Source organism: Mauremys mutica, chromosome 1 (assembly GCF_020497125.1).
Source record: "Mauremys mutica isolate MM-2020 ecotype Southern chromosome 1, ASM2049712v1, whole genome shotgun sequence".
NCBI classification, from domain to species: domain Eukaryota; kingdom Metazoa; phylum Chordata; order Testudines; family Geoemydidae; genus Mauremys; species Mauremys mutica.
This window is the reverse complement of record NC_059072.1, coordinates 360,132,024-360,150,583: the sequence shown is the minus strand read 5'-3', so window position 1 is coordinate 360,150,583 and position 18,560 is coordinate 360,132,024. Positions and strand designations below refer to the sequence as shown.

Sequence of the window (18,560 nt, the reverse complement as noted above, 5' to 3'; positions counted from 1 at the left end):
TGGAATACCAGCTGTCAGGAACAATATCCCCAATGATGACACAGCACAACTTATTGCTGAGCTCTGTGACTTTATCCTCATGCACAATTATTTCAAATTTGGTGACAATATATACCTCCAGACCAGTGGCACCACTATGGGGACCCGCATGGCCCCACAATATGCCAACATTTTTATGGCTGACCTGGAACAACACTTCCTCAGATCTCGTCCACTCACACTTCTTCTCTACCTATGCTACATTGATGACATCTTCATCATCTGGACCCTGGGAAGGGGACTCTGGAAGAATTCCACCACAATTTCAACAGCTGCCACCCCACCATCAACCTCAGCCTGGACCAATCTACATGGGAGGTCCACTTCCTAGACACCACAGTACAAATAAGTGATGGTCACGTTAACACCACCCTATACCGAAAACCCACCGACCGCTATGCCTACCTTCATGCCTCCAGCTTCCGCCCCGGACACCCCACACGATCCATCGTCTACAGCCGAGTGCTGAGGTACAACCTCATCTACTCCAACCTCTCAGACAGAGACCAACACCTACAAGATCTTCACCAAGCATTCTCAAAACTATGATACCCACATGAGGAAATGAGGAAACAGATCAACAGAGCCAGACGTGTACCCAGAAGCCTCCTACTGCAAGCCAAACCCAAGAAAGAAACCAACAGGACTCCACTGTCCATCACATACAGTCCCCAGCTAAAACCTCTCCAATGCATCAACCCATCCTGGACAATTATCCCTCACTTTCACAGGCCTTGGGTGGCAGGCCAGTCCTTGCCCACAGACAACCTGCAACCTGAAGCATATTCTCACCAGCAACTGCACACCAGCAACACATCTCGAAGAACAACAGTTACTACGGTGAGTAACCGTCTCTTCTAACTCAGGAACCAATCCATGCAACAAACCTCGATGCCAACTCTGCCCACATATCTACACCAGCGAAACCATCACAGGACCTAACCAGATTAGCCACACCATCACCGGTTCATTTACCTGCACATCCACCAATGTAATATATGTCATCATGTGCCAGCAATGCCCCTCTGCTATGCACATTGGCCAAACTGGACAGTCCCTATGTAAAAGGATAAATGGACACAAGTCAGATATCAGGAATGGCAATATACAAAAACCTGTAGGAGAATACTTCAATCTCCCTGGACACACAATAGCAGATGTAAAGGTAGCGACCCTGCAGCAAAAATACTTCAGGACCAGACTCCAAAGAGAAACTGCTGAGCTTCAGTTCATCTGCAAATTTGATACCAAAGCTCAGGATTAAACAAAGACTGTGAATGGCTAGCCAAGTACAAAAGCAGTTTCTCCTCCCTTGATTTTCACACCTCAATTGCTAGAAGAGGGCCTCATCCTCCCTGATTGAACTAACCTCGTTATCTCCAGACTGATTCTTGCCTCCATATTTATACCTGCCTCTGGAAATTTCCATTACATGCGTCTGACGAAGTGGGTATTCACCCACAAAAGCTTATGCTCCAATACATCTGTTAGTCTTAAAGGTGCCACAGGACTCTCTGTTGCCTGTCTCTATTACATAGTGACCCCAGCAGCTGTTATTCAGCTAGGATGAGGGTTTACAGGAGGTGGATTTGAAAGTCAAATGCAGGAGTATTCATAGAAATGGAACTTGTTTCCCACAGGAATGTAGTCTATTGCTCGCTCTCTCTCTCTCTCTCTCTCCCTTACAGTCTCTGTCCTGTATTCATAAAATCCGTAGCACTTGAGAACAGCATTAGGAGAGACATGGAGCTGAGCTGCCATAATCAATGTGCATGTTAAACCCACTTCTTGGGATGTTTGCTGTATAACTATATTGGGTTAATTTTGGGATGTTTATGTTAAGGTTTTATTGAGTGTAACCAGTATGACTCTTCTTAATTCAATAACAGGCTGCTGGAAAACAAACAGGATGGGAAGGCACAGATCAAGAAAAGCCATGTATCAGTCAGCACTTCAGGGAGTTTCAGAGTCAACACCGGAGCTACAAGCTGGGAAGAGCCTATCTCCGGGCTCCAGCCACATCACACAGCTTGTTTTGCCAGTGCTGGGAGTCTGTGCAGAGATGGGGCAGCTGTTGCTGCGAAGCTTTTCAGATGGCAAGGACAGACACCGCTGGGGAAATTTCAAGGCCCTGGGCCTGCCTGGGTCTGCATCAGTGTGGGAGGACTTGAGGTCAGAGACATGTACAGACTGTTCTTGGAAAACACTGTTCTTCTCTCATGTTAGGCTTTATTCTTACTGTTTAGATTAAACAGTGTTTTGGTTAAAGAAGGCTGGTTGGTCATTCATCTCAGCATTAGTCACATGCTTACAAGGGATGAACCACATGTCCCAAACCCACTGGGACTTGTTTTCTCAGTGGGTTGCTGCCCACTGTGTGTTGTAGCCCAGGGTCCAGTCTGAGAGTGGGACGATTGCGGGATTCCACCCCGTGAGAGGGAAGTTTACAAGGCATTTGGCATTTGGAGGCAGACATGCAGGTAGTCCTGTAACTCTGACATGTTTCTAAAGGGCAGAAGTGCTGAAGCCCTCAGTCAGGAATCAGAAATATGCCCTATAGGACCTGTTACCACAGACCAATCAGCTCTGAATTCCTGCCTTCAAAATGAAGCCAGACAATAAATCGTTTGAAAATGCATTTGCTGGTTCAATTTCCATGAGAAAATAAACCTGAGGCGATTGGGAACTAGTCAAAGATATTCCGTGGGGTCTCGTCTCACTCAGCCCCTGGCAGGATCGGGCCCAGAGCACACGATACTTCGAGAAATGAGACCCCATTAGAAATCCTGACTCAGGGCATTCGGGTTTTAACAGTCCAAGCTCACTTTGAATGTCAGATTTCTGTGTAGCTTGATCAACCCACTGTGGAGCATTGGCAGATGTAGGGGAGGGGTTCCCAAGCTACCTACTGCTGCCTGCCCTCCAGCCCTGTCACTGTGTCACCCCAACAGTCCAGCTGAGTCCTCTGCCGCTGCACAGAACATCTGCCAATGGAAACAGCTCACAGCCTTTCCCCTTCACTTTGCATTTTAGAGAGAGTGAAACTTGCCAACATACCCAATTCCTGCTAGAAGGGGAGCCACTGTCACCAGAGGTCTTCACCTTAAAGGACAAGGAGTCATCGGAGAGGCTGCACGGGCAGCAGGCAGTGTCTGTTCAGACTGGGAGGCAACTGACTTTATGAAGCATGTCTGCACATTCCCTTGGGGGCCACTTGGCCATCAGGGAACCTCAGCTGCTTGGCTCAGTGTGCACCAGCTTTAACCCCTGTGACAGCCAATGGCAAACTGCAGGAAGCCAAATCACAGGGGATGTGCGGTGAGGCTACACTGGACTGCAGCACCAGCCCCATTGCAGGCTCTATTTCTGGAATCCAGGCTTGTCATCACTGTTTGTATGGTTCCGATTAGGCACATGGCTACTTCGGGGGTGGAGAGTGGTAACAATGATGCTGTCACAGCTGTGATCTTGCATGAATAAAATAAATAATAATATATTACCAAATTTCTCCCCAGCAGCCACCTACATTACAAACCCAGGGTGCTGGACAGGAAAGGGAAATTTCACAAGGCTCCATACATGCAAATTTCCATCAGATCGTTCCAGGAATAGAGGTCCCTTCCCTTCCCCCTGTGGAATGAAAGGCAGGAGGCATGATCTAGAGATCCCCAATCATAGAAGATTAGGGTTGGAAGGGACCTCAGAAGGTCATCTAGTCCAACCCCCTGCTCAAAGCAGGACCAATCCCCAGACAGATTTTTACCCCCGTTCCCTAAATGGCCCCCTCAAGGATTGAACTCACAACCCTGGGCTTAGCAGGCCAATGCTCAAACCACTGAGCTATCCCTCCCCCCTAATGATAACAGGCAATAATTGGACATATACCAATCTCCTAGAACTGGAAAGGACATCTAGTCCAGCCCCCTTGCCTTCACTTGCAGGACCAATTTTTGCCCCAGATCCCTAAGTGGTCTTCTCAAGGATTGAACTCACAACCCTGGGTTTAGCAGGCCAATGCTCAAACCACTGAGCTATCCCTCCCCCCATGTTATGCACAGATCCACTGGTAGCTAGGCTCCCCACCCAAAGGTCTCTTAGCCTTCACAATTGCTTTAGGACCCTCCCCAGCTGCCTTTTAACACAGATTCATAAGAGATTTGCTACCAGGGCCTGTCACAGTAGCTGAAGGGGCCTTGTACAGGGTGGCGGGGGCTGCACAGAGATGGGAAGGCTGGTTAGAGTAGCTGATGAACACAATACCCCAGCCACAGACTGGGCAGGAGATTTTGATTTTTCCATAGCCAGAATCACAGACTCAGTATCAAATTAAAATATGGATGAAAAGGAAACATTTCAGTTTGGGACAAAAATTTAAATGTGGGGAAAATCTCTCTGTTATCCAGCCCAGCTCTAGCCCCTGTCAGCACTAGACCCCATCAGCATCCTATATTGAACATCCCTGGGACGTTGGCTAGGGTGGCTATGCCAGCTTTGTAACACAGGCAACCCCTGGAACTGGCTGGTCTGTAGCAGCCCATTGATCAGTGGAACAATTTAAGAACATAAGAACGGCCCTTATTGGGTCATACCTATGGCCCATCTAGCCCAGAGTCCTGTCTTCTGACCAGGGTTAGTGCCAATAGTTCAGAGGGAACTAACAGATGAGTGAAATTATCGAGTGATCCATCCCCGGCATCTGCTCCCAGCTTCTGACTGTCAGAGGTTTAGAGACACCCAGAGCATGGAGCTTCATCCCTGATCATATTGGCTAATAGCTTTTGATGGACATATCCTCAGTCAACTTATCTAGTTCTGTATTGGACCAGTTATTCTTTTGGCTTTCAGAAGATCCCCTGGCAATGAGTTCCACAGCTGACTGTACTTTGTGTAAAAAGTACTTTCTTTTCTTTGTTTTAAACCTGCTGCCTATTAAATTCCTTGGGTGACCCCTGGTTCTTATGAAGGGATAAATAACACTTCCTGATTCACTTTCCCCACAGCACTCATGCTTTTATAGAACTCTTATTATATCCCTGCATAGTCTTCTCTTTTTCCAAGCTGAAATATTCCAGGCTTTTTAGTGTCTTATCATCTGGAAGCTGTTCCATAGTCACTCTTCTCTGTATTTTTTCAAATTCTAATATATCTTTTTTTGAGATGGGATGGACAGAACTACAAAAACTAATCAAGGGGTGGGTATAGCACGGACTTATATAGAGGCATCATGATATTTTCTGCCTTATCGTCTGTCACTTTCCTTATGATTTACAACATGAGCAAGAGGTGGAGCCCCCCGGCCCTACTCCTTCCACCCAACTGCCACAGACGGAGTGTCAATGCCCACACCCACCCCCCTGCTCCTGGAGAAGCCCAGAGCTTACACAGACCCCATAGCTGGAACAATGAGCACCTCCAGGCCAGATGACTCCCGGGGTGGCCGGAGCCCCCTCAGCCATGCTCAGCCTGCTCTCCTGAGACCCCAAGTCACCCCACGGGAAAAGCTTGTCTCTTCCTAAAGAACCTCAGCCTTTTATATGCCCAGTGCAGGTTCCAGGGTAGCTGAGGAGGTGGCTGTGAAACTGTCCCCGATATGAATCATAGTGGTATGCTTCTGATATGATTATGACATAGTTATATGCCTCTTGTACAAAAAATGTCTTGTGAGGTTTCTATGGAAAAATTATGATTTGCAGACTATGTTGATCCTATTTGTATGCCTGTATCATTTTTGCACCTGAAGTTATGAATATTGACTATGTATCTGTATTTCAAATGTAGTTACACCTGGGTGACACCCACTAGGCAAAGTTCTTACAGTCCAGACAGCTGGTTGAGAAGGCCCTATTCCAGGTAATGGGACATTAGGGTAAAGGACAGTCTCTAGGAGAAGGTTATACCCCATCTGGTGAGCCTTTGGGAGAACACTCGGGACCGTCTATGGATAATGCATGCTATGACTCAGCAGAGCATTCAAGGGCATGGAACCAGACCACATGACCCTATAATGTGGGGACTGACATCATCTCTTGGCCTCACTCTTCACACAAGAGAACTCCTGGAAACACCTGAGGAACAACGACTGAACTGGGGGAAGTGCTAGTCCCAGGCTAAAGGGATTTCTAGCCTGCGTATGGAAACTTGGTAGACTGGTTGTATCATCAGTCAGGATGAGAAATTGATAATTCATATTCAGTCTATCTAGCACGTTAACCTTAGTTCGTGTTTTTGTTTATTTGCTAGGTAATCTGCTTTCATCGGATTTCTATTAATTTTAATCACTTAAAATCCACCTTTTTAAATTAATAAACCTGTTTTATGTTTTATCTTTACCAGCGTGTTTTGAATAAAGTGTCTGGGGAAAATCTCATCTCTGTGTACAAAGGCTGTTGCATATATTTCCCACATAAAGGGGAAAGTGACCTGTATTAATGAGCTTATGCTGTACTGACTCCTGTGCAGTGCAAGGTGGTATAATTTTGGGTTTATACTACATCAAAGGTGCGAGGTGGGGGAGCTGGGAAATTGACTGTTGTCTCCTGCCTGTCTTTGAGTGGCTTAGGTAAAGCACCCAGGAGGCTCAGTTGGGTGTGCGGTGCCACCTGCTGTCGTGTTGGGTGATAACAGGGCTTGAAGAGATTGACTGTGTCACCAACAAAAGAATGTAACATTGGGCAGCCCAACTGGAGGGTTCAGAGGCACAGCGGTTCCCACAGCTCCCAGACTGTCACGTGTGTTACTCAGCTTCCTGGTTTCACAATCTCCATTGAGCACAGCGAGATTACTGAAGAAGCTGAGTAGCCCATACTGCCTCCTCAGCTACCCTGGAACCTGCATGACACACAATAAAAATTTCCCTGTACGAACCCTGCAACTGCTGGGCAGTGGCCACAGCAGCATCACGGGAGGCTCAGCCTGTCTTGGCCTATTATATTCACCACCTCTGGTTCCCAGCACTCTGTTTGCTTTTTTGACTGATGCTGCACACTGAGTGGATATGTTTAGAGAACTATCCAAAATGACTCCATGATCTCTTTTTTGAGTGGCAATAGCTAATTTGGCACCATCATTGTGTCTGTACAGTTGAGATTAGGTTTTTCTAACATGTGTTATTTTTTTGCATTTAAAAAAACTGAATTTCATCTGCCATGTTATTGCCCAATCCCCACGTTATGTGAGATCCCTTTGTAACTCTTCATGGTCTGCTTTGCACTTAAAAACATTGAATAATTTTATCTCATCTGCAAATTTTGCCACCTCATTGCTTTCTCCTTTTTCCAGTTCATTTATGAATATGTGGCATGGCCTTGGCCCCACTCCAGACCCCAGGACGACCCCACAATTTACATCCCTCCATTCTGATAACTGACCATTTACTCCTATCCTTTGTTTCCTAACTTTTAACCGGTTACTTATCCAGGAGAGACCCTTCCTTCTTTTCCCATGACTGCATGCTTTTCTTAAGAGCCTTTGTTGAGGGAGCTTGTCAAAGTTTTCCTCAAAAGTCCCAGTACACTATATCACCTGTTCTAGATCACCCTTGCACACGTTTGCTAGTCTGCTGAAAGAATTCTGATAGATTAGTGAGGCATGGTTTCCCTTAGCAAAAGACACGTTGACTGTTCCACAGCAAATGATGTTCATGTGGGTGTCTGATAATTCTGTTCTTTACTATAGTTTAAATCAATTTCCCTGATACTAAAGCTAGGATGACTAGCCTATAATTGCTTGGATCACATCTGTGGCCTTTTTAAAAAAATCAGCATGATATTGTTGGGATTTTGTGGTTCCCAATGAGTCAGATGCTGGGCAGAATCAAGGCATTTTGATTCGATGTGATGCGATGCGATTCAATTCAATTCAACAAGGCTTTATTCAGTATATACAAAAGGAAGCTCTTGGTACAAAAACTCAGGCAGAGTCCCTCCAGCTAAGAGGCCCTCCCCTTGCTATTTTATAGCACATGGCACTTACATAACAAGTTACATAACATGAACCTCTAACCAATCAGATTTAACGTTTCCATAAATTGATTTGTTTATCACATGGTCATAGTTCTCCATTCCACATGCTGAGCTCACCGTCCTCCCCCTGGCCTTCTCTAGAACGTTCCTAGAGTGGTGAGCCACAGCATGCTTCCCAATGCATAAGCACCCTGCAAACCACATTTTATCCAAAATGAGCACAAGCATACCCTTCAATATTATCTACCTTTCACCCTGTACAAAGTCTAACATATACCACAGTTAGTAGTTCTGAAATTTGATATCTGAGTTCCTTCGGAACTATTGGGTGAATGTCATCTGATCCTGGTGCCTTTTAATGTTTAGTTTATCAGTTTGTTCTAAAATCTCTGTGATGGGTTGTCCCCCCTGGGGTGCAGTGTGGAAGCCGGTGGAATCACTGAACCCCCTATCCATTCAGCTCGGTTGGGCTCTCTACAGTGCTCTTCTGGTGACACAACAAGCTGCTCCAGGCCCTGCTATCATCCAACATGACAGCAGTTGGTGCCGAAAACCAACTGAGCTACCTGAGTGCTTGACGTAAGCTACTCAAGGACAAACAGGAGACAACAGCCAATTTCCCATCTCCCAAGCCTTCTATTGCACAGGGATCTGCAGAATAAATGCTCATTAATATAGATGGCTTTCCCCTCAATGTGGGAAAGATCTGCAAAACACTTCATTTACAGAACTGAGATTTTCCAAGACACTTCACTCAAAACACACCGGTTATGGTAAAACATAACACAAGTTTATTATCTCGAGAAAGATAGATTTTAAGTCATTATACGTAATAGCAAGCAGATCTAAGCAGATTACATAGCAAATAAATAAAAATGCAAAATAAGCCTAAAATACTAGATTGACTTGAAATGAATTATCAATATCTCACCCTGGCTGGCAGTGCATCAAGTTTTCATACACAGCCTAAAAATCCCTTTAGCCTGGGATCAGCACTTCCCCCTGTTAAGACTTTTTTCTTCAATTGTTTCCAGGAGTTCTCTTGTGTCGGGTGTGAGAGTAAGAGATGATGTCACTACCCACCTTGTATATTTGTTCAATATGGCAGGAACCCTTTGTTTCAAGCTGAGTTCCCAGCCCAGTTTGTGGAAAAATACAGGTACCAAAGTGGAGTTCAGTGTCATATGGTCTTGTCCCATACCCTTGCATGCCCTGCTGAGTCATAGCAGCCATTACTCATAGACTGGCTGAAACGTCACAGGAAGGCGAAACTCTTTCATGGTTCATAGTCTTTGTTGATGAGCCGTCAGCACTGTCTAGCTTCTTCATTGTAGTCCTTGAAAGGCTACTTGAGGGTGTTACCCAGAGTAAGCATGTTTGAAATACAGATTTATAGTTACTATTGATAACTTCAGGTACAAAAATGATAAATGCGCACAAATAGGACAATCAAAATCTACTAATCATAACTTTTCCAGTGACACCTCTCAATATCTTGTACCAGATTAATCATAATTATGATACCACTATGATGAATATGGGGTGCAGCATCACAACCTCTTCTACTGACACTGCAATGTGGGGAGTTTCTCAGATTTGTAACCTGAAAAGAATGGCTCTGTTGTGGGAATCTCCCTCTCATCCTCTGCAGTGAAGACTAAGGGAAAACATTCACTTATGCTCTGCACAACAGCCTCATCTTTCTTGAGTGCTCCTTTAGCAGCTCAATTTTCCAGTAGCCGCACTTATTGTTTGGCTGGCTTACCGCTTCTAACATAAGTTTAAAAAATTGCTTTTAGTTTTTGTGTCTTTTGCTCATTGCTTTTCAGATCTCCTACACTAGGTACTCGGTATCACTAAGTCCCTTCATTAAGTGTGAGTCACACCGCCAAAAAATCATGAGATTGGTTTAGAAATAATGAGATTTAAATAGACACTAATGTGGGGTTCATTTTCACTTTGCTTTGGTGTCTGAGCCATTGGGGTCACCTGCTTCAGGTTTTCTAGATTTTCTGCAGGTCATTTGTTTAAATAAACTTCTTAAAGAAAACCAAAAGCTGAGAATCCTGCACAGTGTCTTGATTGCACAGGTTGGGGCTTTCATTAGGACGGGAAATAGTGGGAGACTCCCAATAAAATCCCAAGAGGTGGCATTGCTGGCCATATCTCAAGTGGAGATAAAAACAAAGGCACTGAGAGTTGGTAATTTTACATTTTTTGTCACACAGTCCATCAGTGGCAGAGACGGTGTGGCCCTCTGCACTGGACTACAGAGTCCCCAGTTATAAGTAACAGGGTTACGACACAGACAGCCGGACATAACAGTGACAGGCTCACAGAATCACTGGGTACCTGAGACACAGCTCAGAGGTAAGCAAGGCCAATCTGATTCTTAATAGATGGGTTCGTGGCCCAAGCCCAGCTCAAAATGTCTGCTGCTAACTCCCTGAGAGCATTTTCCCATCCGTTTGCCCCTTTCTTGAGGAAGCAGCCTTTGCTGAAACCCTGTGTGAGCCTGGGCCCAGTCACCGTTATGCTCAGCCGTGTCCGTGTTACAGGGCCAAGGTGTGGAGCTGACCTGTACCCTCAGACTGCTTTCTCCCAGCCAGACCATCTAAGATGAAGCCCACGTGGCCATTGCTCCATTGCTTGTCAGTTAGACCCATTCAGCCTCAAGGGCTCGCAAACACCGGTCCAGTGACTGTGCTGAAACTCCCAGCATAACTGTGACACTCCAACACTCCCCTCAGAAATCCACTAACTACCCCTCACTGTCACCCCCGAGCACCCCCACATCTGCCACAGACACCACAGTGCTGTACTAACAGGGCCTCCCAGAAGCAGCTGTCACAGGAGGCTGTGGTAAGAGGCCTTTTATAGACCAGTGTCAGAGGTGTTGCTCTGTGGAACCTTAACACAGCCCTGATCTTAGGTCTCAAGGTATCTGAGCACCTGGAATATATTTATCCCCCTGCCACCTCTGCGAGGCAGGGCAGGGCTATTATCCACCTGTGCAGAGGCTCAGAGACAGCCAGTGGCTTTCCCACATTCTCACACAGCAAGGCAATCAACCCTGTTGTCCTGAGTCACAGAGCAGTGCCAGGCCACAGGCCCAGCCTTCCAGCCATCTGAGTGGTGACAGGCCTGGCTCAGTTCTCTGCTGTGCCAGCAGAGCTCCCACCTGAGCTGTAGAGAGCGGGGAGGGCCAGGAGCCTGTTACAGGGGTTTGATCCTCTGGCCTGTTCTTCCGCTGCCTCAGTGGAGTTTAGAGCAGCCTGGGGGCTGGGTTGCAAGAGTGCAGCCCACTCTGGCCAAGATCCTGTGGACAGGGCCACCCCAGAGTGCCCCTTGGGGCCAGAGGTAGCATAGCAGGCAACCTGCCCTTCCCTCTAAGGTCCTTGCCATGACTTACTCTCAGCCTGAGATACTGAAAACAAGAGCCCCCTTCTGTGGGGTCACATTAATTCAGTCTTCTCCAAAACACAGGCTTTCCTATCCTCCGGCTCCATCCTCCTCCTTTACTCAGGAGCCCCCCACCCTCCTGCTTGCTGGGCTCAGCCTTGTTCCAGGCTTGCTGCAGCCTCACTGGCTTCTCCTCAGCTGGTACCCATGATATCTCAGTCCCTCTCCCCTGGGCTGAGCGAGGGCAGCTGTCCGTCCCCTGCTTGTGTTGCCCATGTTTCGAGAGAGGATGCAGCCTGCCTGCCCTCCTAAGGTTCCTCCTGTTTCACATGGAGTGAAGGGAGCCCTGCCCTGCCCTACTAGGCCCTTGTCCCAGGCCCTTAAGAAACCAGTAGCCTGGGATTCCCCAAGGAACTAACTATTCCCCAGGACCACCTTCCTCTCTCCCACCAGCTGGCTCTACAAAGCTTCTGTCAGCTCCAAAAGTCACAGGAATCTTACAGGGTCACACTCTATATCAACGGTTCACTGACCCCTCTAATCTCTCTTACCATAAAGGGGACAGTCCCCAACACGCAATCTCTAATAGCCACTGAATTAAGGTTGACCACACATCCTGAATTGGGCAGGGGAGTTCCAAACTACACCATTCAAGTCCCAGTGTGGGCTGAAAGACTCCAGAAAAGCATTTGTCCAAATTCCCTGTGGTGCCGATCCACACCTGTTCATGGGCAGAGCCCACTTTTCACTGTTGGCGGACTTTATCCCACCCTCGCTATGAGGCCCCACCATGCTCCTTTTTCCCCAGAGGCTGGGTCCCCTGACCAGGGCAGATGGAGGGTCTGGGGTTCCCCAGAGTGGTCACGCTACACTGAATGGGCTGGACTGCGACAGGAGGTTGCTGTGACTCTGTTGGGGAGCTGAGGCCCTTGTCCAACCTTTTGCATTGCTGAGGCAGCAGAAATGCAGGGGAGGGGAATATAGGCCTGAGTCTCTTCCCCAGGACTCCTGTGTGCCAGACCCTCACTCACTCACACAGGCAGGTCTGCTGCACTTTCTTGTGGAGTGGGCTCTGCAGGTGTGCTGTGTGCAGAGACACCAGTGGTGGTGGTGGTGGTTGGGCGGGTATAGGAATGGCCTCCCTTGTGGCTCCTGCATTAATGAGGTCTCTGGTATAATTCAGTTGCAAGCACCTGGCTGAGGGAGTGGGGGAAGGGTGGGTGTCTATGTCCCTTGAATAGCTCCTGTCCACAGCTGGTGCAGCCCCCATGGATCACGCAGCACCCAGAGCGCTCAGGAACGGCGAGCACTGTGACCACAAAACATCTCTGCAGCTTTTTTCATGGCCCAAGGATGTTTAAGCACAGACGGGACAGTGACAGGCCAGGTGTAATGAGAAACAACATGCAGGTCCCTTCTCTTTACGGAGAGTATTGTCAGGGATTCTGAGTCTGGAGCAACCACTGATACGGTTATTTATGGGCCAACATACTACCGGTCCCCTAGCTCTCCACAAACACAGTCACTTAGTAAATACTGCTGCCTGCCTTGGTCTCCTTCCCCCAGTGCCCTGTCCTCCCTCTACAGTGGGTGGAAACAACCCCTATACCATTGCATTAGGCCTTAGACCCCATCTGAACATGTCTGTACAGAGTGGAGATCAGTAGCTCATGTATCACAGATATAAGGGTCCAGGATGGAATAAGTCACCAGGTCCTGTGTTTCTTGTTTCCTATGTCACCAGCACTGGGGCGGGGTGCTAAACTGACCCTTCACTTCACGAACACCCTGATTATCCTCGAACGAAGGTGTTTGCTTTTCACACTGTACACGATTGGGTTCATCAGAGGAGGAACCAGAAGGTCGACGTAGCCCAGGACAATCTGAAGTAAGGGAAAAGAGCCATTCGAGTACCTGTGTATCAAAGTCAGGCTGAACTCTGGCGTGTAGAAGAGGAGGACGGCACAGAGGTGGGAGACGCAGGTGTTCAGGGCCCTGATGAACTCTGTGTGGGACGCGATGCTCAGCACTGTTTTGAGAATCATCACATATGAGAGAAAAATGAGCAGCGAGTCCAACACCAAAATTATGACTGTAATAAACAAGCCATAGATGCTGTAGACTCTGATATCCGAACAAGCCATCATCATGACCTCTTGGTCCATGCAGTAGGAATGGGAGAGGACATTCACTCGACAATATCTGAACCGTTTCAGGAGAAGGGGGAATGGGAGCATTACGGCCACCCCTCTTAGCACACACACCAGTCCCATCTTGGCTATTCTCGGTAGGGTTAAGATGGAAGAATATCTCAGCGGGTCACGGATCGCAATGAAGCGGTCAAAGGCCATCAACAAGAGCACGGAGGATTCAATGCATTGAAATGACTGGATAAAGAACAACTGGGCAAAACAGGCATCAGAGCTGATCTCTCTAGAGTTAAACAAGAATATGCCCAGTATCGTTGGCATGGTGGCTATCAATAAGCCAAGGTCTGTGACACCCAACATGGAAAGGAAAACGTACATGGGCTCATGAAGGCTTGGATCTGTTTTTATAATAAACAGAATGACTGAATTTCCTACTATTGAAATAACATACACTAAGCAGAAGGGGACAGAGATCCAGAGATGGATGTCTTCCTGTCCAGGTATCCCAGTGAGAAGGAACACTGCAGAGTTGAATTTGGTTTCATTGACAGCTGACATAATGTAATGAGCAGATCCAAGGAGTTTTGAACTTTCCTTCCTGAAAGGAAAAAGAACAGGAAAGTAGACGTTATTTAATGAGAGATCTTTCTGCTCTCAGTACAAGTCTGGAAACTCTCAGGAGCTAAAGAAAAATCAAGAAAAACAATGTTTTGGATTTACACCACCGGTAGCAAGATAGACATTCCCAGACTGTATCAGACCTGCAGTCCGTCTAGCCCAGTATCCAGTGGCCAGTTTCACATGCTTCAGAGGAAGGTGGAAGGACTCCTGCAATAGGCAGCTATGAGATAACCTGCTCTCAAAGTTTCCCCCTGACACCCGCTAGTTAGAGATAGGCATATTGGACTGCATTAGTAGGAACATTGCCAGCTGATCGAGGGAAGTGATTATTCCCCTCTATTCAGCACTGGTGAGGCTACATCTGGAGTATTTGGGGGGTTCCAAAGAGGATGGAGCTCGGCTGTTCTCAGTGTTGGTAGATGACAGAACAAGGAGCAAAGGTCTCAGTTTGCAGTGGGGGAAGTCTAGGTTGGATATTAGGAGACACTACTTCACTAGGAGGATGGTGAAGCACTGGGATGGGTTACCTAGGGAGGTGGTAGAATCTCCATCCATAGAGGTTTATAAGGCCCAGCTTGTAAAGGTCCTGGCTGGGATGATTTAGTTGCTGTTGGTCCTGCTTTGAGCAGGGCATTGGACTAGATGACCTCCTGAGGTTTCCCAACCCTAATCTTCTGTGATTCTATGATTCACTCAACAAGGAGTTCATAGCATAAAACATTTCCAAATAGCATATGGAGTATTTCTGAAATACTTTCTAAAGCAAAACCCATTAAGCAGTAAAGTTTCCACTGCTCCTTCCTGTAGATTCCACCAACTCTGCTGCTGGCTTTCAATATACATGCATGTCATCAAAGTTTGATGTGTAAAATTTGTATTACAATGAAAAGTTTTGGCATAACATTAACACATCTGTACTTTCGCACACACATGTCAACCCATTCTTTCCCCTCTGATCTTCTCTCACAGATGATTTCTCAGATTAGAGTGGGCTTAAAATGTAGTGTCTCTCATCAAGATTTCTTCACAAGCTGAAAAGATCACAGCGTCTCCACCCTCATTCAGTCACTGTCAGCAAACAAAAGTCTAGGAGCTCCTCTGTCCCTGGGTTAAGAGCTGACTGGTTCGCCTCAGGTTCTGTTCTGTCAGTCTGTAGCCTGTATCCGGAGTGTCTGAGTTGGCAGCAACCAGGGCTGAGTTCAGTATCTAGGGGTTCCATTTCAATAATGCAATACAAAACCGTCTCGAGTCCCCACCCAGTGACCTGGTGCCTCTAAGAGTCAACACTACCCCTCTAGCAAGCACGGAGTCTGAGTATAGCAAAATCCTTTTAATAAAGGAAGGAAACAATGTGGCATTATATTGGGGAAACAGGATTCATAACACAAACCATGAGCAAAGACCCACCCCCAAGTAAGTTTGGCAATGTCCTTTTCCCCTCAGGGTCTTCAGTCCAGCAACCCAAAAATCCCCCAAAGTCCCAAGAGTCCAACACCCCAAAAGTAGCCCTCCCTGGTCAGTGCAGCCCCAGAATTCAGAAGTTTATCTGCAGAGTTTTACCTCCCAGCCTGGGCGGAAATGGAGGGTGTAAAGGGGCACCTTATGTGGAAAATACACATTCCCTGAGCTCTCAGTCTCTAGTACATAGTAACCCCAGGAGCTGTTATGCAGCCAGGATGATGGTTTGCAGAAGTGGATTTCAAAGTCAAATGCATGAGTATTCATGGAAATGGAACGTGGTTTCCCACAGTAAAGTAGTCTATTACTCTCTCTCGCTCTCTGACTGTCTCTGTCCTGTATTCATAAAATATGTAGCATCCAGGAATGGTATTGGGACAGACATGGCGCTGAGCTGCCATAATGAATGTGTCTGTTAAACCCGGTTGTTGGGATGTTTGCAGTATAACTATATTGGGTTAATTTTTGGGATGTTTATGTTAAGGCTTTATTGGATGTAACTAATACGGTTCTTCTCAATTTAATAGCAGGCTGCTGGAAAACAAACAGGATGGGAAGGCAGAGATAAAGAAAAGGAATCACTCAGTCAGCACTTCAGGGAGGTTGAGAGACAACACCGGAGCTACAAGCTGGAAAACGCCTATTTCTGGGATCCAGCCACATTAAACAGCTTGTTTTGCCAGTGCTGGGAGCCTGTCCAGAGATGGGGCAGCTGTTGCTGAGAAGCTCTTCAGACTGCAAGGACGGACACCGCTGGGGAAATCTGAAGGCCCTTGGCCTGCCTGTGTCTGCATCAGAGAGGGAGGACTTGGGGTCAGAGACATGGACAGACTGTTCTTGGAAAACCGTCTTATTCTCCCATGTTATACTTTATTCTTACTGTTCAGAGTGTTTCAGTTCAAGAAGGCTGGCTGATCACTCATATCAGCATTAGTCACATGCTCACAAAGGAAGGAACCACAGGTGTGAAACACTCTGGGACCTGCTGGATAAGCACAGTCCCCCCACAGTGTGTTGTAGCCCAGGACCCAGTCTGAGAGTGGGAGGATCGCGGGATTCCACCCCAGGAGAGGGCAGGTTACAAGGTCTGACATCTGGCACTCAGAGACCAGAGAGGGAGCAGACATGCAGGTCATCCTGTAACTCTCAGGGGTATCTATAGGGCAGAAGTTTTGGAGCCTCAGCCAGTCAGGGAACAGAAATATGCCGTATGGGACCTGTTACCACAGAGCAACACAGCTCTGAATTCCTGCCTTCACAATCTAGCCAGACAATAAATCGTTTGAAAATGCATTTGCTGGTTCAATTTCCAGGAGCAAATAAACCTGAGGCGATTGGGAACTAGTCAGAGATATTCCGTGGGGTCTCCTCTCACTCAGCCCCTGGTAGGATCGGGCACAGAACACATGGCACCACGAGAAATGGGACCCCATTAGAAATCCTGACTCGGGGCATCGGGGTTTTAACACTCTGAATGTCACATTTCTGTGTAGCTTGAATAACCCACTGTGGAGCATGGGCATATGTAGGGGAGGGGTTCCCAAGCTACCTAGCACTGCCTGCTCCCAGCCCCCTCACTGAGTCACCCCGGGAGCCCAGCTGAGTCCTCTGCCACTGCACAGAACATCTGCCAATGGATGCAGCTATTACACATTACTTTGCATTTTAAAGATAGTGAAACCTCCCAACGTACCCAATTCCTGCTAGAAGGGGAGCCGCTGTCACCAGACGTCTTCACCCAAAAGGACAAGAAGTCAGTGCTGAGGTTGCACAGGCAGCAGGCAGCATCTGTTCAGACAGGGAGGCAGCTGTCTTTATGAAGCATGTCTGCACATTCCCTTGGGGGCCACTTGGCCATCAGGGAACCTCAGCTGCTTGGCTTCGTGTTTACCAGCTTTAACCCGATCACAGCCAATGGCAAATTGCAGGAGGCCAAATCACAGGGGATGTGCAGTGAGGCTACACAACTGGGCTGCAGTCTCTATTCCTGGAATCCAGGCTTGTCATCACTCTTTGTATGGTTCCGATTAGTCATATGGTTTCTTTGGGGGTGGTGAGTGGTAACGATGCTGCTGTCACAGCTTTGACCTTGCTGAAATAAAGCAAATAATAATAATAATAATAATAATAACAATAATACTATAGGACCAGATTTCTCTCCGGCAGACCCCCTTCCTACAATACAAACCCATGGTGCAGGCCAGGAAAGGGAGATTTCACAAAACTCCGTACATGGAAATTTCCACCAGATCGTTGCAGGAGTCGTGGTCCCTTCCCTTCTCCCTGAGGAATGAAAGGCAGGACCCAGGATCTAGGGATTCCCAAAGTTAGGCACAGATCTCAGTGATCCACTGGTAGCTAGGCCCCCCACCCACAGTCTCTGTTCCTTCACAACTGCTCTAGAACCCTCTCCAGCTCCCTGCTACCACAGGTTCATCAGAAAAGTGCTACCAGGGCCTGTCACAGTAGCCACTGCCCACGGGATCTGCTGAAGGGGCCTTGTACAGGGTGGTGGGGGCTGCACAGAGATGGGAAGGCTGGTTAGAGTAGCTGATGGGCACAATACCCCAGCCACAAACTGAGTCAGTGCGAACTTCATTTATGTTGTGTGGAAGCAGCAGATGAAAAGCTTCCCTTTTCTGTTGTGGATCCAAGGAGCTGCAGCTGGGAAATACCATGGCAGCAGAGCTTTCAGGGAAAAATTATCTATTTTGTATGAAACTTATCTAGTTCAGTATTGGACCAGTTAGTCTTTTGGCTTTCAGAACATTCCCTGGCAATGGGTTCCATAGCTGATTGTACTTTGTGTAAAAAGTCCCTTATTTTGTTTTAAACCTGCTGCCGACTAACTTCCTGGGGTGACCCCTGGTTCTTATGAAGGGGTAAATAACACTTCCTGATTCACTTTCTCCACAACACCCATGATTTT

At 47.2% G+C, this 18,560-nt stretch overlaps 1 protein-coding gene across 1 annotated transcript; it reads right to left on the bottom strand.

Annotated features, from left to right (window-relative positions):
* Positions 1-12,889: 12,889 nt before the first annotated feature.
* On the bottom strand, positions 12,890-14,110 carry LOC123367945 (olfactory receptor 51G2-like). The gene has a single exon (XM_045012326.1). It carries the CDS (start codon positions 14,108-14,110, stop codon positions 13,175-13,177), a length of 936 nt encoding a protein of 311 aa, XP_044868261.1. The 3' UTR covers positions 12,890-13,174.
* Positions 14,111-18,560: the final 4,450 nt, after the last annotated feature.